At 43.9% G+C, this 23,974-nt stretch overlaps 3 protein-coding genes across 8 annotated transcripts in view; all 3 read right to left on the bottom strand.

Moving 5' to 3' along the window:
- The window catches only part of NDRG3 (NDRG family member 3), a 76,055-nt gene extending 68,289 nt beyond the window's left edge, over positions 1 to 7,766 (bottom strand). For 2 of the 3 annotated variants that reach the window (XM_053926374.2, XM_053926375.2), the window contains exon 1: positions 1,843 to 1,973. The gene's annotated coding sequence lies outside the window, so the exon portion shown is untranslated. Of the gene's footprint in view, positions 1 to 1,842; positions 1,974 to 7,744 lie in introns of those variants that run through there. The other variant, XM_024559474.4, reaches the window with a different exon arrangement.
- On the bottom strand, positions 3,923 to 23,510 carry DSN1 (DSN1 component of MIS12 kinetochore complex). Of its 4 annotated transcripts, none has more exons than XM_045194606.2 (11): positions 23,355 to 23,510; positions 21,434 to 21,482; positions 20,896 to 21,216; positions 18,629 to 18,702; positions 17,755 to 17,827; positions 15,763 to 15,850; positions 13,332 to 13,391; positions 12,899 to 12,973; positions 8,735 to 8,882; positions 7,745 to 7,832; positions 3,923 to 6,920 (listed from the first exon to the last, which is right to left on the bottom strand). In XM_045194606.2, the coding sequence occupies exons 1-11, from the start codon at positions 23,373 to 23,375 to the stop codon at positions 6,817 to 6,819; spliced, it is 1,101 nt and encodes a 366-aa protein (XP_045050541.2). In that variant the 5' UTR covers positions 23,376 to 23,510; the 3' UTR covers positions 3,923 to 6,816. The 4 variants fall into 4 exon arrangements, with proteins under 4 accessions (XP_045050541.2, XP_024415458.2, XP_053782351.1 ...); XM_024559690.4 differs by having other exon boundaries at positions 21,434 to 21,468; positions 23,355 to 23,479; XM_053926376.1 differs by lacking the exon at positions 20,896 to 21,216.
- LOC112304084 (large ribosomal subunit protein eL34-like) lies at positions 14,520 to 14,852 on the bottom strand. Its single transcript, XM_045194607.1, has one exon. It carries the CDS (start codon positions 14,850 to 14,852, stop codon positions 14,520 to 14,522), a length of 333 nt encoding a protein of 110 aa, XP_045050542.1.
- Positions 23,511 to 23,974: the final 464 nt, after the last annotated feature.

Below are 23,974 nucleotides of genomic sequence, written 5' to 3'. Positions count from 1 at the left end.
AGGAAACATCACAAGGAAACAATATTTTCCCCCCTTTCTTCTTTTCTTCTTCTTCTTCTTTTTTTTTTTTATCATATCTATGAGATGAATGTTAGCTGAACCTATTGTGGTAATCCTTTCACAATATAAATTAAGCCATCATGCTGTATGCCTTAAATGTATACAGTGATGTATGTCAATTATTTCTCACTAAAACTGGAAAAAAATAAAATATAAAGGAAGGGACAGCAAAGAGAAATTGAAGGGCAAGTGGCAAATGCAGAAAGGCAGCAACAACAACAAAAAAATCACTTTGAGTAATGAAAAGTAGTGGGAATTCACTGAGCCTTTGCCAAAGACCTACTGTGAGCTAGGCCCTTGGGGCCGCAAACACGGCCCCTGACCTCAAGGGGCTAATAGTCCGATTGTGCGTGTGCACACGCACACGTGTGTGTAATTCTGATTGGGACTGTCAAGCAAGGAAGGCTTCGCAGAGATGGTGGTGAGTTAGTGGAGCTTTGAAGTGTTTAAAAAGGACTTGCTAAGGAAGAAAAAAAAAGACAGTTTGAGCTAGTTATTTTGGGGAGGAAACATTCACATGATCTTACAGCTGTTCCTGTGGGACTTTAAATCGTGGTAGCTTGTTATATTCAGCACCACTTTGTCAACACTTTCTCTTTTTACTTTATTTTAGATACTAAGATGTTCAAGCGCAATGTAAAAACAGAGCCCGAAAGCCCCAGAATGGGGTGAGTGCTCGCCAGATTTGCTCTGTCACCCCCACACCCCGGCAGCCCAGCAGCTAGCCCGCCCCGCTGTCCTGGCAGCGAGAAAACGCTAATTATATCCTCCGGGGGCCCGGCTCGGGAAAACCTGGGGGCAGGCTCGCCGGGCTCACCCCGCTTCTGCCAGGAAGCCACCAGGGGAGCGCTTCACTGCCTCCTAAGCCAGAAGGCTCCGAGTCTACCTGTGACAGGGAGGCCAGCTCTGCAGAAAAAAGGTGCGTGGAAAGGAAGGAGGGGACACACTGGGAAACCCTGAGGTTATTAAGTGAGATAATCTTAATGAAATGTTCCGCAAGATCCCAGGCACACGGCAAGCACCGGGTGAACACCAGCTCTTATTAATAACACTACTATTATTATTACAGCAACACCTCAATTGTACTTCAACGAGATAATACTGTCTTTGCAGTCTTTTATGACGTTGAAAAAGCAAATCCAGAGCTAAGTGCATTTCAAAAAAATTTTTAAAGGTTCAAGATCAAATTCCAACCGTACGGACCCAAGACACTGAGGGCAAGAGGCAGCCCATGCCTCTGTCAGCCGCGTGACCTTGGACAGGCACTTCACCGCTCTCTGCCTCAGTTTCCTCATCTGTCAAGAGGGGCGAAGAAGCGCCGCCCTCGCAGGGTCGTCGCGGGGCTGCGCCACAGCTCACCGCCCATCTCCCAAGCCTCCCTGGCTCTGGGGCGGGCGGAGGGAACAGATGCGCGCTCGACACCGAGGCCCACCAAGTCCCCCCCCGCCGGCAGAGCAGGAGAAAGGGGGTCGCGCCTGAGGTGGCTCCACGCGACCGAGAGTGTGGGTGCCCCGAGGCTCAGCCCCTGCCGCCAGCACTCCGTCGCCGGCGGCATCCGCGGGGCCCCGCAGCCCGGGCTCTGGGGGCGGCCGAGGGAGGCCGGGCTGCCCCGGACCCGCGAGCTGGGAGAGCGGAGGGCGCCGGGGGTCCTGAGGCTGGCCGCGAGAGCCTGGGGCCCCACGGCGCAGCGGGGATGTGGCGGGGCGGGAGAAAGCCAGGGGAGCTAGGGCTCCGCCAGCAGCGCCCGCGTCCCCAGCGGGCCGGGCTGAGGCGTTCACTCACCTGGGGCGCGGGGGAACCCGCCGTCAGTGCAGCAGCAGCGGCGGCGGCGGCGGCTACAGCGGCGGCCAGAGGGGCGGGGGAGGCCGTGCGGCCGCGCAGGCGCGCTGAGGATGCCGGGGCCGCGCCGTCCTGCTGCTCCAGCTCGCCTCGGGAACTACCAAGATGGTGGCTGAGCCGGGAGCGGCCGGCGGTGCCATCTTGGATGTAGTTCTCGGGGAAGCTTAAATTTTAAGTACCCGGGGGGAGGGGCGTTGAGCGCTGCGTGCGCCTGGCCTCCTTCCTTCCACGGAATCGCACGGTCCTGAAGCCCCAAAGAACCCTCGTAGGGCATGGCATCCTTTAACTAGGGTCCGGAGCGGTTACCCAAGGTCACATGGCACCCAGCAGTGCTTAGCATGGGGAATGGGGTAGTAAATTCTGGTGACTGGACCCGGTGGCTTAAAGAATTAGAATCCAAGACTCAGTCCTATCTTATATCACTGTTACAGCTGCCAACTGCGCCACCTCCTTGGGTGCAACACGAGAAACTGAATTATTTACAATGATTACACATGTTAAGCTTAATGGCCCAACAATTTAAATAACACCAAACGTACAGGCCTAAATCCCTTTCCCAAAAGTTTATAATTTAATCTTGTGAAAATTAATATAGGAAAAGCTTTGTTTAAATGGTGTAGGGGAGGCTGGAAGGGGAGCCCTCAGGCACTGCCACTCAGCATCAATTATAGGAAGAATCAATTACCAACCCCAACAGAAAGATATACACTTTGCAAGTGGTACCATTGTAAAAAAATAAAAATAAAAATAAATCACTGAGTAAATGCGGAGAGCTAAGTGGCTTTATTAAGCAGTTCATGAATCCAGTAGCATCCCATCTAGCAAATACAAGAGTACTCGGCGCGGTTGTACTAAAAGGAAGGTTTTTATAGGAAGAAAGGTGAAGCAAGGGAGCTATTTTATTTATTTATTTATTTATAAGATCTTGTTTATTCATTTCTAGAGAGGGGAGGGCAGGGAGAGAAACAGATGAGTGAGAGAAACATCAAGTGGTTGCCTCTTCGTACAGCATTTGTCCTGACTAGGAATTGAACTGGCAACCCTTTGATTCTCAGGCCAGGCGCTGAACCCACTGAGACACACCAGCCCAGGCAATGGAGCTACTTTAAAAGGAAAAGAATTACTGGGGGGCTGGGACACCTTGTGGGGGGCAACAGAAGGGTTTTTATCCTGCAGATTGCTTCTTTCTTTGGGGGACAGAGGAAGCCCAGGAGACAGACCACCTCATTGGTGTTGACCAGAAAGTTCCAGACCAGCTGACTTAAAATTATGTTTCTGGGAGAAGTTGAAACTGCAATTAGATCAGGCATTACGTGTAGGTTCGGTAGCCAGGGCCTTAGGCACAAGGACACCGTTTGGGGCCTGTGGTTTTTCTCTTTAACATCACTCCAACAGGACTTCCTTCCTTGGCCAGCAACCCTCTCAGCCAGTGAGGAACTGTGGACAGCCTCTCTTGCTTTCCTTCAACGGACGTCCATGTGAAACAACCCCTTCCAAATTCCTTTTCCTCTGTAATGTTCCTCTCCTTTGCTTGCTAGACTTGTCTGTAGTTTTTGCTATACCATACTTGTCTGGAATTGCAATTCCTCTGTTATTCCCAAACAAACCCACTTTGCTGGTAAAATAATTGGATGTCTTATTTTTTAAGGTCAACATTACATTATTTATTAAGTATCACTGACTAAAAGTAAAATAACTAAATTAGGGCAAATCTAACATGTCACCAAATATCAAGAGCAGTAACTGTCTATATATAATACTGTTATTTATCAAGCACCATCTCCGAACCAAATTTGAAGGAAAACTAATATTAACTGAGCACAACCTTTTATTACATGATTAATGTTTATTCATTAACATTCACTGAGTGCCAAATTAGTTCTAGTTCACCCTCCACTACTATTTTTATGTCCTTGGTGAAATTAGTAAGCCTCTCCAATCTTGTGTTCATCTATAGTGACAAAAATATAGAAGTTATATCATAACATTATGGTCTGTATGCATGTAAAATACTTATAACTTACTACAGTCATACCTTGGTACTCGCTGGCTTCAGAACTCGTCAAACCCTGTACTCATCTCGTTTTGAAGAGAAAAGTGTTTCAGCACTGGTGCTTGTGCGGGACTTGTTACACTTGCTAGAACTTGTATGAGTCACCAAGCCCCGCAAGAGAAAATGCTTCGTCAGTCGGTGCTCGTCGGTTTCAGCAGTTCTCACGAGTTCCAGAACAAATTAACAAGTACTGAGTACCACTGTATTTTTCTGCGTTCTATTGTTTATTTATTCAAGACAGACTAAAACACACTTCTTATGCTTGAGTTTGAACAAATTCTTACAAACAAAAAATGTAACACAATGTAGTAAATAAAATGGGGGAAAGTACAATCACCTTTGGAGATGACCTATCTATCCCCAGTCTACAGATAAGGAAAATGAGAAGAGACGAATATTCATTTCAAACTCTACATTCTTTCCATTACACTAATCTGCTTCTCAGTGTAGAAAATCAACACCACTCCTCTGACTCTCAAAAGCCCCGGCTTTCCTTGGGACTGTCCCAAGTTTCCCTTTTTTGCTCTACTCTGGACAATATTATCCACTCTCAAGGCTTCAATAAATACGTATCAGTAACTTCCAAAATTTACCTCTAGTCCATATTTTTCTACCTAGTTTTCCACCAGTATATCCAATGGCCTACTTAACTTCCCCACGTGGTATCCCAAATTGACCCACTAGCTTTCCCATCATCCACCCAGCTATTCAAGCTTTCACCCTCCATCATACTGATACCACTGCCCTAAACTTACATTATTTAATCTAATCTTCATAGCATCCCTGTGATACAGGTTCTGTCACTCTCCTAGTTTTATAGTAGTGTTAAAGAGAAAAACCACAGACCCAGCACGGAGTCACCCAAACCTACATTTAATAGCTGATCTAATTGCAGTTTCAGTCTCTCCCAGTCACAGCGACAGGCTTTTAACACAGGTTACAATGCCTACAATGTTCCAGACACTATGAGCAGCTCACCCCACACGCCCACTGCCAACATTTTCTAGCACAGGCCATCATTTCCCATCCAGACCACCGCAATAGCCTAACGGGTCTCTCATACCCACACCTTGTTTGCTTCTATCTATTCTCCACTCAGCAACTAGAATGATCTTTTAAAAATAAAGTTCTGCCCTGGCCGGGTAGCTCCAATGGTTAGAATGTCATCCCCATATGCCAAGATTGCAGGTTCAATCTCCAGTCAGGACACACATAAGAAGCAACAAATGAATGCATAAATAAGAACGAATCAGTATTTCTCTCTTCCTTCCTCTCTCTAAAAATCAATACATAAAAAGTAAAGTCCTGATCCCCATCTCTCTTAAAACCGTCTAATGATTTCAAACCTGTTTCAGTGACTCTTCCACTGGCATTCAGCATTCCTGCTTTCCTGGCCTTTTTCTTTAGTATCCCAGAATGCTTCATTCTCTCCCCCGTCAGGTGGCTGCAAATGCTGCTGCTTTTGCCTCACGTATTCACCCTATTTAACTCCTTCATCTTTCTCAAATCAACTAAAACATCACTTCTGCAGAGCTGTCTATTATTGTTTCCTGTATACCCACCAGACGGTGAGAATCTTGAGGGGAGGCCCCATATCTGGTTTTTATTTTGTAAAGATTTTATTTATTAGTTTTGAGAGAGAGGGGAAAGGAAGGAGTAAGAAGGAGAGAAACATCAATGTGTGGTTGCCTCCCTCGCACCCCCCACTGGGGACCCAGCCCACAACCCAGGCATGTGTCCTGACTGGGAATTGAACCAGCGACCCCTTGGTTCATAGGCCAGCACTCAATCCACTGAGCCATGACAGCCAGGCCCCATATCTGTTTTGTTCTTTGCTCCCCTCCCTTACCAGTTCCTAGAACTGGCATGTAGCAGGGTCTCTGTAAATATATGAAAGAACACATAATACAGGTAGGTCAAAGCAAGGAGATACCACCTCTCACTAGCTGGTGCATAGACCAAAGTTTAAGACTTAAGGTTATGACTAGGTATTTAAATGAAATAGGTTTTGTCCTGCTAGGAGGACTGGAGAGTAAGAAACACTAACAATAAATAGTTTGTGTTTCATCAGTAATTAATGCTGAGGCATATGTCTACACTACTATTCACGTCCAAAACTGGCGAAGAGTCTTATTTTCTAAGCCCTCCTTACCTTTTCATTTTTTTAAGACACTCAAAATCTACATGAAGGGAAAACATTTAATTATGTACAATTTTATAATACAGATTATTAACAGAGAACAATGAAAAGGAATACTTAGCCACTTCTTGCCATGATCCAGGACTTAGGATGTTGAGTCAATATTAAAAGCTGAAGCATACTCTGGGCATCAGGACATGGAGAGTGAGTGGTATTTCCTCAATCTGGACATCTTATGAAGTGATATATGTATCCACATGATATAAACAATGCCCGCAACTTCTCTATCTAAGTCATCTCAGAGTCACACTAGAAAATTAGTCTCATTCCTTTACAACCAGAAGGCAACTTGACCCCTAAAATGTTTCATTGAATTTGATCCTCAGTGACTTTGGGTATTTCCAAACTTGAAAAACATCTACACAAGATGAAGATTTGGGATCACAAAGGGTATTTAAAATACTAGGCCACTAGTTCTGATGGTCATTCCAAAACAGAAATTTAAAATATTTTGCACATTCTTGGAAAAAGTGTCCATACGACATTCTTTTGGATCCATAAATGTTGTCACTTTTAGAATAAAATCAAAGTGCTCTTCAGTCAGCCAGTTATCAAAGGCAACCAGGTAGCTCCCTCCAGCTCAGACTGCCATGCAGTCACCGTGCGCCGGCGCACGCTTCCCCTTTCTGCTCTAGAGCACCTTGTGGCAGAGAGATGCAGAAGGTCACTGACAAGATTCAGAGCAATGTGCAGTGGGGAGGTTTCGTAACTGAAGCTTGAGCAGTTTTCGAGCTGGTGAGGGATCTAATTGTTGTGTGCTTTTCTCCCCTACAGGAGAAAGGAGGAAAAAAATAAATTTCAATTGAATTCAAGTAAGATTTATTGAAAACATACTGTATGGACACTGCCAGACGCTGAAGGGCATTACAATGACAGATAAGAATCTCTGTCCTTTAGGAGACGACAGCCTGGTAGGAAAGCCAGCTACAACTACAACCACAGTACAACGTGATAAACAAGTAAATGAGCCCTGGCTGGTGTAGCTCAGTGGATTGAGCACAGGCCTGGGAACCAAAGGATCACTGGTTCGATTCCCTGTCAGGGCACATGCCTGGGTTTTGGGCCAGGCCCTCAGTAGGCGGTGCGTGAGAGGCAACCACACGTTGGTGTTTCTCTCCCTCTCTTTCTCCTTCCCTTCCCCTCTCTCTAAAAATAAATAAAATAAAATCTTTAAAAATATATTTAAAAAGCATTTTAAAAAAAGAAAGGAAAACGAAGGTATGTATGGCAATAATTTAAGGCTGGAGCAGGTCAGAAAAAGCTATGAATACGTATTGTCAGTGTCACTTTGTGGATTTTTGAAGAATGCAGAAGGGAAAAAAGAGCAATGGATATTTCTTCAATCTCAGATGCACTAAAATAAGACAGTTCGTTGGGATTTAATTCTTAGTCTACTACGCTTCTGTGGAATTCACATCTAGAATTTCCCATCAGCTTTGAGTGGGAAAACTCACAACATAATAGTTATTGGAGGGGTGGGGAACAACCACTTGATGCAGGCCTTACTCTCTGAGACCATGCGTTAAGGGCACCTGAGGGGCAGTTTGGATGTGAAGGGTTATCTCTCTGGTCCCCGTAAGAGACAGACTCACCGAGCTGTACTGACATCTTCTGGAAGCACTGGGTACTTTCATCCATAAAGGCATGCAGCTGCTTCACTGACCCTTGCAGTTCGTCCATCTGCAGATGAAAGACAGCCGTGAGCTATAAAGGTCCAAGGCTGCTTCGATGTTCCTCAAACACACCAGGCAAGCTTCTGCTCAGGAGCTGTGCTCGTGCTGCTCTTTCAACCTGGGATGCTTATACTAGACGTCTTCTGTTTGCTCTTCCAGATCCATATCCCACTCCTCCACACTGCTCTATGCCCCAGAAGGCTGACCTGAATAACTGCCAACATGTCCTCTGAGTTCTGGGTGGGTTTGGCCAAGAGGGAGCCAGAGTGGGAGGGAGCTGAATGAGGTCTGGGTATTTTTATCCAGGCCTGTTCCAGGAGGGGTCATCCTGAGTTAGCTGTGTCTCTCGCTGAGGTTCACGGCTCTCTCAAAGCAGCCATGCTTTCTCCCCTCAGGTGCCAGAGTAACTCTTCCTTTTCTCTTCCCTGCAGGTCCAGGGGTAAAGAGCTCAGCTGTCTCTTAAGCCCCCAGTGCCTTCACTAACCCTGTGGTTTCCCAATAACCACACTTCATACAAAGCCCCTTTACAAATAAACTCTCCTTGAATTACCCTTTATTAACTGCTTCCTGTTGATACTTGGAATGATACAATACTCTTCTCTCAAATGTCCTCAGGGCTCACCTCCTCATTTGTCTCTGTTAAAATGTCACCTTAGAGAGACCTTTAGCAACTGCTCCATATAGCAACCTGCTACCCCCCTGGTAAACTCTCTCTCTTACCCTGCTTTGTTAACGCCTATCGCCACGTATTTGTTTGTTTTTTAAACTGTCTCTCTATGGTTCACCCGGGGAGAGTTAAGTATACTTATCTCATCTCATTACACATATTCTCCAGGTCTTTTCATTTCCAAGGGTGACCAGGTAGCAAAGCTGGATAACTCAGCCAAATATAAACATGACTCAACTCACCAGCAACTCCATACAGTCAAAGACTTTGTTCTGGCTCTGTAATATTTTCTGGTAGTCAGGCTTTGTATTAAGAACCTCATTCTGGGAAGACCTAAGATATGCTGTACGTTCCACTTCGACTTCAGTAATTTTTGTTTCAGTCGATTCTCTAAAAATAATAAAACAAAAGAAGAGCTTTCGAGAAAACGCAGACAATTGTAATTGAACAAGAATAAAATAATTTAAAAATTGAAAGAAAAAAAAGAAGAGCTTTCAAGGAATTTCATAATCATTTTTTCAGGGGAAAATCTGAAAGATTACCCAGGGGAAAAAAAGCCTTCAATAAGACTTCATTAATCTGAAGCAATATTCTTCCACCCTACTGTAGGTACAGGCTCTCCTATTAACAAAGGGTCTGAAACTATTACCCAGTATTATTTTTTTATGTCACTGGACTTCAAGAAACACTAGAAGCTTCATATCAGTTGACTCCACCTAACAGTAAGATCATTTTACAAGAAGGACTACAGTTGGGGTAGAGTAAAGCCAAAGCTTGCTATCCTGAAGTCAATGTCTATGATCTTTCACCAAAAAATGCTGGGCCACTTCAATTACCGAAATAACTGAATATGATGGAAAGTTCACGGAAACTGATGACCCTTTAACAAGAGCAACTACTATAATTTACTGAATGCTAGACACTGCTAAGTACTTTCCATTTAAACTCACTTAACACTCACCAATGAGGTTGGTATTATCATCTCCACTTTTAAATAAAGATTTTATTTATTTATTTTTAGAGAGAGGAAGGGAGGGAGAAAGAGAGGGAAACTTCGTTGTGTGGCAACCCAGGCATGTGCCCTAAACTGGGAATTGAACCTGCAACCCTTTGGTTTGCAGGCCAGCACTCAGGCACTCAATCCACTGAGCCACACCAGCCAGGGCTTATTATCTCCATTTTTAAATGAGGAACTTCAGGCTTAGAGATTAAGTGGCTTGCTCAAGGTCACAGAACAAAGCAGCAATTAGGGTATGAACAGAACAGTCTACTTCTGGAAGCATTCCTCTTAACCAACAGGCTATGCCACATTAAAAGTTTTTATTCTGGAAAACATGGTTCAGTTCCTCACATAACCACATCAAAATTACATCTGAACTATAGAACCACCATCATCCTTCAGAACCGTTAGAAATCTAGCTAAATGGAAGTCCTACAACTATGGAATTAAAGGAGAAACCACATTGATACTGATGGCGGGGGGGGGGGGGGGGACGACTTGGAATGGGCTGGTCCCACTCCCATGTGTGGCAGATAAAAATCCGGAGGGATTACTCAGGAGAAAGGAGTCCCAGCCCCACACCAGGTCCCCCAGCCCAGGGTTCCAGTGCCAGGAAGATAAGTCTCCCTAACTTCTGGCTCTAAAAACCAATGGAGATGAAGGCTGTGTAAGACAGAAATTTCCGGTGTCTCAGGCAGTTCCTTTTAAAGGGCCTGCACACGGACACATTCAAACTCACTCCTTGGCAGCAGACTGAAAGGCATCAGAGACACACAAGGAGGAAATGAATTGTCCAGCATCAGGGCAAGAGCTGGGAGGCAGCTTTCTTCCCAACAAAAGTGCTGGCAGAGGCCATTGTTCCTTTTCTGAGCCCTCCCCCCATAGAGCAAGCAGGCGGGTGCCATATCTGAGACTCCATCGGCCTGGCTCACACTGCATGCCCCACTCTGGTGATTCCCTGAGGCCCTGTACCACCCAACTTTCAGGCCCATCCAAGCTGTTTCCAGTGGCTTTTCCATACAGCTTGTCTTGGCCCATGCTTCAGATTTTCCTAAATTCTCTCAAGCAGCATTTGGCTTCAGCAAGCCGTAAGACCTGAACCTCTTGCTAAGTTGCCCCAGGCCCAAAACTAACAGTAGCCAGCCTTGGTTCACTGCTTGGCCTCTCCTGGGGACCTCCAAGCCCAGTACAAGTAGCAACCACCTGCAGATAACTTTGTAGCTTATGCAGTGTGTCCCCAGACAGAATACAGGCAATGGCTGACCTTGGACATGCCAACAGCAATCAAAGCTCAACTACAACAGGAGGGTGTACACAGCGCTACGGTGGGCACACCGTGAGTACCCAGCTTGGGTGATAGAGGAGGCTGTGCTATTGGACTCTATGGGACACCTACTACATTAGGCTACTCTGCCAAGCCTGGGAGACGTAGCAGCTCTACCTAACACACAGAAACAAGTACAGGGAGGCTGTCAAAATGAGGAGACAAAGAAACATGGCCCAAATGAAAAAACAACAAAACTCCAGGAAAAAAAACTAAACAAAATGGAGATGAGCAATCTGTCAGATGCAGAATTCAAAGCACTGGCTACAAGGAACTTAGTGAGGACCTCAACAGAATAAACAAGATCCAGTCAGAAATGAAGGATACACTAATTGAAATAAAGACCAATTTACAGGGAATCAACACGAGAACGGGTGAAGCCAAGAATCAAGTCAACAATTTGGAATATAAGGAATCAGAAAACACCCAACAAAAAAGCAAGAAGAAAAAAAGAGTTAAAAAAAAATGAGGATAGTGTAAGGAGCCTCTGGAACATTTCAAGCACACCAACATTCACATCACAGGGGTGCCAAGGAGAAGAGAGAGAGCGAAAAACTGGAAGCCTGTTTGAAATAAGACATACAAGTCCAGGAAGTGCAGTGTCCCAAACAAGATGAACCCAAAGACGCCCACACCAAGACACATCATAATTAAAATGCCAAAGGTTAAAGACAAAGAGAGAATCTTAAAGGCAGCAAGAGAAAAGCAGTTAAGTTACGTACAAGGGAGCTTCCAAAAGACAGTCAGCTGATATCTCAAAAGAAACTTTGCAGGGTAGAAGGGATTGGCAAGAAATATTCAGTGCTGAAAAGCAGGGACCTACAACCAAGATTATTCTACCCAGCAAAGCTATCATTTAGAATCAAAGGAAAGATAAAGAGCTTCCCAGGCAAGAAAAAAACTAAAGGAGTTCATCATCACCAAACCAGTATTATACAAGACATTAAAAGGTTTTCTTTAAGATAAAAAATATGAACAATAAGATGGTGATAAGTGCCTATCTATCAACAATTAAACCTAAAAAACAAATTAAAAAAAAACAAGTAAAACAGAAACAGAATCACAGATAAAGAGAATGGTTGCCAGATGGGAGGGGGCTCCTGGGGGATGGGCTAAAAAGGTGAAGGGATTAAGAAATACAAATAGGTAGTTACAGAATAGTCATGGGGATAAAAAGTACAGCTTAGGGACTAGAGTAGCCAAAGAACATATATGCATGACCCATGGACATGGGCAACAGTGTGGGGATTGCCTGAGGGGTTGGGTGTAGGGGGACAAAGGGGGAAAAATTGGGACAACTGTAATAGCATAAACAATAAAATATAATTTAAAAGTTTTTATTCTGAAACTGCCATCTTATACATTATCTATCTTCATAAACAGAACATGTAATGGGTGAATAAAAGTAACTGGTAACCATCAATGCCCACATTAGGGAAGTTTTTCAAAACAGGGTCCTCAAAATATCTCTCTACTAAAGGCCAGCTACTTTTGCAATTAGGGGTTTGGCTCCCATTCTATAGTTGGGTTCCTAGCTAAGATTCTGTTTGGAAAAAGAGTGTAAAATCACTTGCTTAGATGGCTGACTAAAAAAAAAATCTAGCACTTTCCCACTTTCTTATGCCTGTCAGACCCAAGCACACATCCTCTCCTTCCATCACCCTCTTTCATGTCTTTTCATGTCCACGAGGGCCTCGGCCAGGGTTCTCTCCCACATCCGCAGCTCAAAGGCCATGAGCTCACTGAAGTCCACTGACTATTGTTTTTGGCCCAGCTCCAGGTTTCCCGGTACAAGGTAGAGACGTGCCTGTCTCCCCCCGGATGTGTGATGGCGGCCAAAGACACAAAACACAGGCAACAATGGTCTTTGATTGAAAATAGTGGTATCAACTCCTCTTCCTTTCCCCGACTCTCCATTTAAGGTCAGAGAGTACCAATAGATATTTTACAGAGCTTTGATGAGCTGATTAGCTTATGAGAAAGGATTCATCACTCAATTTGTGTAACAGAACTGAAATCAATTCAAATCAAACTCCTCAAGGTAAAATGACAGCGTCTGATTTTTCCAGTCATGGATCTAACCTGGATATGATCTCTTCAGCTTCTTTCTGATAGTGCAGCAAGAGCTGATCCCACGTCTGACGCTCTAAAGAAAACCTATAGAATAAAGAAAAAATTCTGTTAATTTTTGATGATCTCATTGCCTAGTCTGGCTCTAAGGTATGAATAAAAAGGTAATTAAAAGATTAGAAACCATGACTGATTTAGAGGATATTAATTTAATAAAATTAAACATGAGTTCTTAAGATCAAATTAACATCCTTATTCCCTAGACTCCTTTCTATGAAACTGGCCGTCAGTTCAGCCCGTAAGATCCCAACACGCAGCGTTCTAACTTCTAGTGTTGCTGTACTAGTAGTCACACTCAAGCAAGGTGTTTATATTCTCCCGGGTTTAGTTATTTTCCCCAAATGAATTTAGCTTTTCTAACAAAGGTTCACTCATTTCCACCTACTTTGTTATGTATTCCTTCATCTCAGCCACTGATGTTTCCAAGGACAAATCTGATGCTTTTCTAGAATACGGATAGAATTATCAGATTAACACACATCTTTCAAGAGCACTTGCTTTTAATATGACACCTTATATAACTTTAAAGGCAACAAAACACATCCAGAATTTATCTTTTTCTAAAAAATATAAATATATTTATTTACTGATTACACAGAGACTAAGAGGGTTGGGCGGGGCAGAGAGAGAGAGAGAGAAAGAGAAACTTTGACGTGAGAGAAACATCCATTGGTTGCCTTCTGTACATGCCCCAACAGGGCATAGAACGTGCAACCCAGGCATGTGCCCTGACTGGGAATTGAACCTGCAACCTTTTGGTTTACGGGACAATGCTCCAACTGAGCCACACCAGCCAGGGCATAATGTACCTTTCAACAATATTTACTCCTGGACCCTCACTTTTGTACTAGGTCTGTCCATCTTTTCTTTCTCTCATAAATTCGAATTCATGCATGGCCAGATGAACCCTTCTTAAAAAATATTCCTTTAATTTTTTTCCCTTGCTTAAAAACTCTATGACCCTCTGCTGTCTGCTGCATTCAGAAAAGTCAAAACTCCTTAACCTGGCACTTAAGCCTCTCTGTTCTTGCTCTATCCAGCTCATTATTTTTGATTCCCACTATTCCTCATTTTGATTCCTCATTATTTTGTTACCTTTTATTTATTCTGTCCCATGTAATCCCACTAGTCCTGAACCTGTTTTTAATCTCTCAACTTGCACAGCATTTTTTAATCTCTTCCCTTTCTGTTAACCAAAACCTTAAGATCTTATTAAGGCTCAACAATACTTTTTGCATGTGACTATGTCTTCCTCCTTAAACTAAAGCTATAGCTGACAGGGGTTATATTTTACCTACACCAATGGCTCAGCTCAGCTGGGTAATTAATCTTAAAGGAAAAGAAGCACTGAAAATGCCAACATTTTGCAGATCACTTGGTACTCTTAGCTGACAACGGCAAAGTTGTCCCGCCTTTCATGTTTTTCTACCAAGGCCTATGACACACAGCCTCTGCCACTGCTGGCTGAGGTGCAGCAGCCTGGGGCTTACATATGCTGCATTAAAAAAGATGCTAAGTTGAACCCAAATATTTTTTTTTTGTTTTTATTACTCAAAAACCCTTTATTTATTTTTTATTTAGCTTTCGGATTCTGTGCTCGTGCCTTCAACACTTCCACAACGATTTTCTGCTCCTCAGTAAGGAGAGCATGCTTGGGCCTGTGGTGGATGGGTTTAGCACACACAGATCCACCACAGGCCGCGCTGACATGTTTTTTCGGTTTAGACAACCCCATCAGAACTCCCTGAAGTCGACCTGGGCACACTCGACATGCAGATTTTGGCGCTTTCCCAACCTTCTTGGTGTCGAGGCAAACAATGCTATCACCAGAGGCTTGTGGCAGCCGAGCTTGGTTAGAGGCTGCATGGTAGGGCAGCCTCCAGGGGCATGTCAAGTGCCGCACCATCCTGAATGTCTGAGACACCGTCCGCAGAAGAGTGAGCCAAAGTATTTTCCATTTCCTGAGTAGCAACGTTAAATCTAAGGATGGGTGGAAAAGTAGACCTTCGCAAAGTCAAAACTAAGAACTTTGTGATGTAAGCTCTAGTGACATGACTTACTGCAAGGCAAGGGGTAGAGGGTTGGCCTGCACCCCTATAGAGGAACCAGCAGGGAAGGAGTGGGATTTCTAAATTACTCTTAATATTCTTGTTTGTCAACAGCTAAAGAACATAACAAGCATGACTAGCAAAGACCTGAAGAATGCTTTTCCTTTCATCTCTCCATGGCGGGTTCCTTGTCACCATTCAGGTCTTCTAGATCTCAGTTCGAAGGTCAATTCATTAGAGGTCTTCTCGGAGACCTAACTAACCCACCCTCTCAAATCACTATTACTGACTTCCTAGAGCACTACCTTAAATCATTATCTATGTATTTGTTTGACTGTCTCTCCTGTAAAAGGTATCAGAACAGAGACCTTGTTTGACTTAGCTATCACCTACATCTCCAACATCTAGAAAAGCCTGGTATGTAGAAGATGCTGATGTTTCCTTTTTTTTTTTTTTTTTTTTAGATTTCATTCATTTATTTTTAGAGAGGGGGAGGGAGGGAGAAAGAGGGGGAGAGCAGCATTGATTGGAGTAGGCAGCATCAACTGGTTGCCTCCTGTATGTGCCCTGACCAGGACTGAACCTGCAATCCAGGCATTGCCCTGGCCGGCAATTGAAATGGGGACATTTCCCTTTGCAGGACAATGCCCAGCCAACTAAGCTACACCAGTCAGGGCTGGATAAACATCTCTTGAGTAAATGAACAACTAATTATAATTAAAAGTTTTAACTGAAGTATAATTTAGGACGAAGGACAATTGAACTTACCCTTTTGAATCCTCAAAACATTTCTGTAGAGTACCATTACTTTCTAGTCCATCTGCAAAATGTTTCAATTCTTCAGAAAGAGAAGATGCTAGAGAGAATAAAATCACATGTTATAAAGAGAACATAATTTTCACAGCAAGATGCTGACAAAGACATAACACGCTTACGGTGGTCCCAGTTCTAGGTTTCCCTGTTACATCATGACCCTCTCACCCACTCAGAAAAGTGGTATAAATATGCAGAAAGTTTTTTCCTTTGAGTAGGTATAGATAAAGTGAAAGAGAATTCTTCTTCACGGCATTTACTGACAGTGTTTTATTTTTATATCTGACTGGGGAAAAGCAGTTAAAAAGGTTTATCTGCATTGACATTTCATTCTTTTCAAGAGACCTGAGCTGCTGGCACTGAAAGGAAATCTATCAGAAAAGTCAGGCAACAGAAACAGTGTAATGGAGAATGCTGAAGTCAAATAAAGAATTACAGGCAGCCCTAACTTGTGTGGCTCAGCTGGCCGGGCATTGTTCCGCAAAGCAAAGGGTCACCGGTTTGATTCCCAGTCAGGGCACGTGCCTGAGTTCAGGTTCAATCCCCAGTTGAGGCGTGTGCAAGAGGCAACTGATCAATGTTTCTCGCACACATTGATGTTTCCCTCCCTCTTTCTTCCTCCCTCCCCCTCTCTCTACAAATAAACAGATAAAATCTTAAAAAAAAAAAAAAAATTATGGGCATAAGGTAAAATAGTTCCCTGCTTATACATTCAGGTGAAAAAATGAAGAAGGGAAAGGATGGAAGGATGGTAAATAGCTATCAAGATAACCTTGACATATCTACTCTAACTATGGTGATGGTCCATTTCTGAGATAATTTTTTTTTAATTCTCACCCAAGGACATATCCATTAATTCCTGAGAGAGAGGAGGGGAGATAGAGAGAGACAGAGAGAAACATCAATGTGAGAGAAACATCAATAGGTTACCTCCTGAATGTGCCCAGACAGGGGACCGAACCTGCAGCCTAGGCCTGTGGCCTGATCCGGAATTGAATCTGTGATCTTTCAGTTTATGGAATAACGCTCCAACCAACTGAGCCCCACAGGCCAAGGCTGAGATAAACAATTTTAATTAACAAGTCTGAGTTCATGTATTTTCTAGGTTTTTAAAGCGGGTAACATTGAGTATTCTGACCCTGGATGATTTTGTAGTTACTGAATGAAGAATAGCTACTTCCTAGAAAGCTAAAAATTGATTCCTGGGAAAGAATATTTATAACTTATATCACAGATAAACAGCTAATTTCCTTAATAGAGTTACTGTAAATCAATACAAAATGAAACCACGTTAATTTTCAAGAATGAACAAAGGGTATGAACAGAAAGTGAAGGACATATGGTTCTAAATAATATTTCAAAATGCTCATTCTTGCCCTGGCTGGTGTGGTTCATTGGATTGAGTGCCGGCCTGTGAGCCAAAGGGTTGCCAGTTTGATTCCCAGTTGGGTCGTGTGCCTGGGTGGCAGGCCAGGTCCCCCAGCAGAGGGCGTAGAGGGCGTGTGAGAGGCATCCACACATTGATGTCTCTCTCCCTATCTTTCTCCCTCCCTTCCCCCTGTCTAAAAATAAATAAATAAAATCTTTTAAAAAAGCAAAAGACAAGGTAAATAACAGTGCAGAGAGTATTAATTGATTTTAATGTGTGATTGTTTGCAAATGCAGTATCTCTTCAATGATATGTAAGAAGCTGGTGGCTGTGGTTGCCTCTGTGGAGAGGAGCTGCGAATGGGGTCTGGGGTGGGAGGCAGGCTTACTTTTCACTTTTATACCTTCTGAACTTCATTAGCATATATATATTTTTAACACAACTTTAAAAAAAAGAAGGGGCTGGTTTTGTAAGGTAGCAGCTCCTGTAAATGGAGATCTTGAAAGTGGGGCCTCTACTGACTTTAACAGAAGGTACAGCTCAAGGTCAACACTCACTTGCTATTCTTAGCAACTTACCTTTGGCTCTAAAACTTTCAAGACTGAAGCCTTCGGTGTCCTTTAGGAAAGGTTCAAGTTTCTGAACGGAGAACTAAATAAAGAAAAGCATTTTTAGTACACGACAACCAAGATTTTCCATGCCAGTCCCAATGAAGTTCATGTAGTAATTTTATGATGTTTAATAAATGTGAAGTAAACATGATATAATTTTTATACCTAAGGTCTTTAATATAATCAAATAGATCAGGAAAATACTTTGTTGGTAAGACTATACATTTTGATTTTTGGTTCAAGGAAAAAGTGGTCATTTCACACAAATGACTTGCTTATCTAAACTGATATAATCAACCACTAGCTATGTAATACCGACTTAGTATATACTCAGACCTCAAATGTCTGCTTTAGCTTAGATTTTTACTTCCACTCACTTTAAATTACCACTATTTCCTGTCGTTTGCTGCCAGTGGCAAAAGATATTAAAGTGGGGAAATCTCGCACTGTCAGCTGCTCAGTTAGCAGCAGCAGCAGCACCAATGGGACAGCGAGCCTAGTCCAGACCAAATCAGCTGCTGGGACTAAATTTGGCTTCTACATTAATCCCAACTCGGGAGAAACATCTTTTAATCTTTACAGATGCATCACACAGTATTGGGACTGTCACAGTAATAGTTAAAAAAAGAGGCTCTGGCCAGGTAGAGCATCTTCCCGATATGTCAAGGTTGTGGGTTTGATCCCCGGTCAGGGCACGTATAAGAAGCAACTAACGAATGCATAAATAAGTGGAATAATAAATTGCTATTTCTCTCTCCCCCTCTCCCAAATCAGTAAATAAAAATAAATAATAAATAATAAAGGAAAAGAAGAAAAGCATTTCCAGTCCTGCAAATCTTACCTGGAAGCTAGAAAGCAGGAGTGAGCCAAGCCGTTTGCTTTCTGCCAGATCGACACTGATGGATCTGCTGAGCTCTAACATAAAGAATCACCACATTTAGGGAGCAGGATAGTTACATAGCTAGCAAAGTGAAACACCTGAAATTTCCCTCCCTCTTGATGCAGTCCAACTTAAGGCAAGAATGCCCAAGCAGCCTTCTCTAATTAAAGGGAGAATTCATATATAGTCACATCTGATTTTTTCAGGATTACCAAGGAATGTGATTTTACCCATTTGTGCATCCTAGTCTTAAAGTTATAAGAAACTTTTATGTAATACATTAAAATCTTGTCTTGTTAAACAAGATAGACAAGTAACTTTTTTGATATTTCATATTCACCATTCGCAGAAAGGAGATGGGACTATTTGAGCGTTTTTATGACAGGCCCTGAGGGGGGCTTTAAATACACTGTCTTCAGAGTCTCTTACAATCTATGCGCTCCATTTTACAGATGGGGAAACCGAAGCTCAGAGGGGAGACGACTTGTTTGAAGCCAGAAATTGGTGAAGCAAGAATTCAATCACAAGTCCGTCACCAAAACCTGTGTTTTTCCCAGTGACACCATGATGTCTTCTACCATGACCTAATGACATTCGTGGTAATTTGTTGAACACTTGTTTTAAAAGGCTTCCTATTAAATGCTACACATGCCTCATTAAAACCTGAGGCAAGTATTGTACAGACGATGACACTGAGGCACAGAAAGTGGGTAGTAGGTAACTCGCCCAAGGTCACATGGTGAAGCAGCCTGAATTGGACAGGCATTTTACATAATTACGACACTGAATCCTCAAACAAGTACAGGATGTAGACACTGTCCTTCCAATTATGTCCATTTAAAACCATCAGTTATTGCCCAGGGTGCCACAGCTCAGGGGATTGAGCACTGGCCTGCGAACCGAAAGGTTGCCACTTCGATTCCTTGTCAAGGCACATGCCTGGGTTGCGGGCCAGGTCCCCGGTGAGGGGGATGCAAGAGGCAACCAAACAATGTTTCTCTCTCCCTTCCCCTTCCTCTAAAAATAAATAAATAAAAATAAAACATCAGTTATTATATAGCAAAGTAAGTTTGCTTGGAGAATTTGAGAGATACATGTCTTTTCCTCCTCAACCTTCAGCTGGTTGTGTTTTTAAAGCTCTTTTGTCTCCTCTCTTGACAACTTCTCACTGCTGCTAGTCAAGAAAAACGTTCTGCCTGTAACCAAAGAAATCTAGCAAGTGGCCAGAAATAACTGGGAGATAATCAATCTTACTACATGAGTGATTTTCTGTGATACAGATTTTTAGCCCACATGCTCCGGAACAGAGATACAGGTTGGGGTAATCTTAGGGAACTCCTGATGCTTTCTTGGCACATCTACGGAGTAAAGTACATGAGCATAATTGTGGCAGCAATTTTCCGATATGCTAAAGAGCTGTTTTAACCCAGATTTCCTGTGAGACATCAGGCCATCCGGAAGTGAGGTAATAGCTTTAAAATAATCACAATAGCTTAACATTTGAGCTATTTACCACATGCCAAGTCCTGTGTTATGTATCAATTTGTTTACTCCTCATACAATCCTATAAAAATAGGTCTTATCTCATCCCATTTACTGATGAGGACTATTAAGACAAAGGAAATAACCTGCTTAAGGTCATACAGCTTTTCCTGAAACATGGCAGACTTTCCACAATAAACCTTGTACATCAATGCTCACTGAAACGCAATTATTATTATAAACTCATATAAAATCACATTCAAATACAGCATGTCTAAAAACCTGGTTTTCACTCTAGATATTTTTACATGCCCTCTGAGATATTTTCAGTTATAAAGCCTGAAATCAGGTAGCAACCCATCTACCTTCTGTTCCACTTTAGGACATGAAGCAGAAAGCCACAGGAAGAAATCTCAATACCTCTCATCCCAACAGAGGTAAGTGCTGGACAACTGTAAATCAGAACTTTTGTTCATGGTGTAAATTACAATGGACGGCTAGGTAATGATATGATACAAAAATCATTAATAGTGAACAGTTACTAGGTGTTTGACACAGTACTCATCGTCTTAGATTGTTCCTCTTTTAGATGAGGAAACTGAGACTCAGAGACGTGATGTGATTTACTCAGTCACATGGCTAATCAGTAGCAAAGTCAAGTCTGTCTCACCACGCTCTCTGCCATGCCTCCCTGCCACATTTGACCTCAGCTGCAACTCCACTGTCATACATGCGCAGCACCCCACCTGTGATGCCCCGATGAAAGGGAGGCAGTGACTTCCGCCTGTTCATTCCTGTCATACTTGCTCGCCGCCAGGACTGCCTTCTGTCTGGAAAAGGGGCAGACTGCTCTTGGGGAGACAAATGAAGGGACCTGGACTGAAGTCCTTCCTCGTGGCTGAGATCACAACTTCCCCCTTTTTCATAGCCACTGTGAATCCTTTCCTTTGAAACGCCTCGAGTCAGTTCCAGGGAGGCAGGCGATCTGGTGCACTCTTCCACAGGGCTGGGATCTGATTCCGACTGATGATCGTGAGTCTTAGATGTGACCGGTTCCTCTTGTAGTGCTTGTTATAAAAAAGCCAGAATACAAGATCAAACCCACCACAACCAAGCTTCTGTACAAAAAGATGGAAAAAGAAAACGTATGCCCCAGATCATGGAAACATTTTGGAAGCACCTGTGCAAATACAGGAATATGTGATTCCAACTCCACCAAGAGTCAGGAAAGCATTTGAGTACAGCTGAGAAACCTGAACCCAAGGTAAAAGGTACAATACTCACCTTCTACAGTCTTTGATCTAGTCACCGAAGTCATCCTGGGTGGAGAACCCTAAAACAGGTAAATGAGGTGATCTGTTCTACGCACTTCAGCCCATCTCACCGGGGTTTTACTACACTAGAGGAGGCCTTGTGCTTTGTGCTTTCCAGCCCCTCCGAATTATTAGTCTCTGTCCCATGAAAATTACCTACCTCGCAAGGTCCAGCCCAATGCCGCCTCACCCACCACTTCCAGGCACTGTCAGCAGGGTTCATCACCTCCAGTGCACTAGAAACACTCATATCTCCCTGAACACATAACCTATCTTACTGCCACACTATTTTGTGCTTAACTAGTTCCTAATTTCCTAATTCAGTTGATGGCATTATGACCTAGGTGGCCTTCCAAACTAGAAAAACCACATCATCCTCTGCTTTTTATTCTTCTTTTTATTTCTATAACTCTCCAGACCCCAAATCCATCCATTCTACCTCCAACAGTCTCTCTAAATCTTTTTTAAATTAAATTTATTAAAGTAACATTGGTTAATGACAATATATAAATTTCAGGTGTACAACTTTATAATATGATGTCTGTATACTGCACTGTGTGCTCATTATCCTAAGTCTAGTCCTGTACAGGGTGGGGCAAAGTATGTTTACAGTTGTTCATATGGAAAAAACATTAATTAATAAATAATAATACAACAATAAACTCTGTGTTTTGCATATTATCCCCTTCATCTTCTCCCCACCCCCCTTCCCCTCTGGTAACCACAATTCTGTTGTCTGTGTCTATGAGTTTGACTGTAAATCTTTTCTCCACTTCTAGTTCCTAGTTTATTTCAGGTGTGATCATTTCCATCACCTCCCCCTACCCTTCACCCAATAACCTAACAGCCTGTCCACTAGTTTTCCTGCATCCAATACTGTTCCTCTCCTACCTATTCTTTAGGCAGCAACAGAGATTTTTCCAGTTTATTCAACACTTTTCATAAGCTGGTCCCAACCTACCCATCCATTCCTGCTCTCTCCTGCCACTCCCATTCCTTGTACCACGTTTGAATCTTTGCACATATGGCCTGTACAACCTACTCATCCTGCCCAAACTAGCTTAAATGTGAAGCTTTCACACCACTTCTCTTTGGCAGAGTTGGTTACTCCATCCCTTGGCCTCCCTAGCACTGGCTGTCAAGCCTGTTTACAAGTCTGTCTCCCCAGCCAGACTGTATTTGTATTCCTAGCGCCTGTCACCAAGGATTGACTGAGGACAGGGACCTGACTGAGGCATTTCTACATCTGCCATGCTTACCCTTCCCTCCCAGCAAAAATCTGTAGGGAGGGGGGTTGCTTAGTGAATATCTGGAGGGACAACGTGGAAAAGAGAACAAGAACGGATGGGTCAAAGATCTAAATTCCCGCAGTTATGACCATCACAGATTCAAGCCCGGGCTATACCATCAATAACTGTCATTAGTTAAGCTGCTTGTTAGACACGTTATATGCTAGTACCAGTGTTGTACGTAAGGGTTTTATTTGCATCATCTCATTAGCCCATTTAATCCTTTCCACAGCTCCTTAAGTATTAATACTACCTTTCAACCCTCCTTGCAGATAGAGGAACTGAGGTTCAGAGGGCAAAAGCCTGGCCCAAGCTAGTTGCGCGCCCAGTCTGGGGCAGAGGCGGGAACTCTGTGACCCACCCCAAACCTTCAACCACTGTTCAGGAGTCTGGACCGCTGGCTCTGCATGCAGGCCGAAGGAGAGGCGCGGCCCGTCCTTGGGTTTCCTCTCGGCCAGAGTAGGCTGCAGCGCCCTGGGGCACCCCTAATGCCCGCTGTGAGGGAGCGGCGATCGGCCTGGACTGGGCCGAGGTCGGACGCCTAATAGGCGGGTGCGGGGGTGAGTGGGAGCGCGTCCGGGGAAAGGTATGCGACTTCCTGACCTCAGAGCGATGCCCGTCCATTCTGAAGCCTCCGTTCTTGAAACAAGACTGTAGGTCACCCTCCGCGACCACTGGTCAACCCTGGATCCCAGCAACTCTCGCTTGCAGAACGGTCTTGTGCGGTTTTCCGCTGACCACGCCCCACGCAACTGCCGCCGCTACCGAAACTCCCGCCAACTAAGGGCGCACGCGCGTCCAGCTGCCTCCGGGGCCGCGCACGCGCACACGCACCCAGAATGCCTGCTTCCCGAAAAGCGCATGCGTAAACTGGTGTTTAGCACTTAGCGAGTTGTGCCGCCGCGTTCGAATCCTTTGCGCCCGGAAGTGGCCACGTTACCAGCTACTACAAGCTCGGGGAGACCCCTCCTGGGGCCTGCCACACCATCGTAGTTTTAGCGCCCGACGGGGCTAGAGCCCATCTGAGATGGGGAAACAGGGGCCCGGAGAGATACTTGCCAAAGGAATACAGCGTATCCGCATCCTAAGCTCTGCCCTGCCGCAGTGCCATGGTCCCTCCTCCCGGTATCTTAATGGCGAAAATGTGGACTGTGTCTCCCAGGGCGGACTGGAGCTAAGTGCTCAGTTTGCTTCGTCGTGTTATACTCCTGCGTTTAGCACTT

The sequence above is a fragment of the Desmodus rotundus genome, chromosome 6 (assembly GCF_022682495.2).
Source record: "Desmodus rotundus isolate HL8 chromosome 6, HLdesRot8A.1, whole genome shotgun sequence".
Classification (NCBI taxonomy): Eukaryota; Metazoa; Chordata; class Mammalia; order Chiroptera; family Phyllostomidae; genus Desmodus; species Desmodus rotundus.
The sequence above is the reverse complement of the archived record's forward strand: the minus strand, read 5'-3'. Positions and strand labels throughout refer to the sequence as shown.

What these genes read in the sequence shown, in the direction of transcription:
- DSN1 (XM_045194606.2), bottom strand. Translation starts at nt 23,375, where the DNA reads ATGGACGGGCATCGCTCTGAG. An exon ending in TAGATCAAAGACTGTAGAAG is followed by an intron (nt 21,217 to 21,433) that starts GTGAGTATTGTA and finishes TTTTATAACAAG; the next exon opens with CACTACAAGAGGAACCGGTC. An exon ending in TGTTTTGAGGATTCAAAAGG is followed by an intron (nt 13,392 to 15,762) that starts GTAAGTTCAATT and finishes TCCGTATTCTAG; the next exon opens with AAAAGCATCAGATTTGTCCT.
- LOC112304084 (XM_045194607.1), bottom strand. Translation starts at nt 14,852, where the DNA reads ATGGTGCGGCACTTGACATGCCCCTGGAGGCTGCCCTACCATGCAGCC.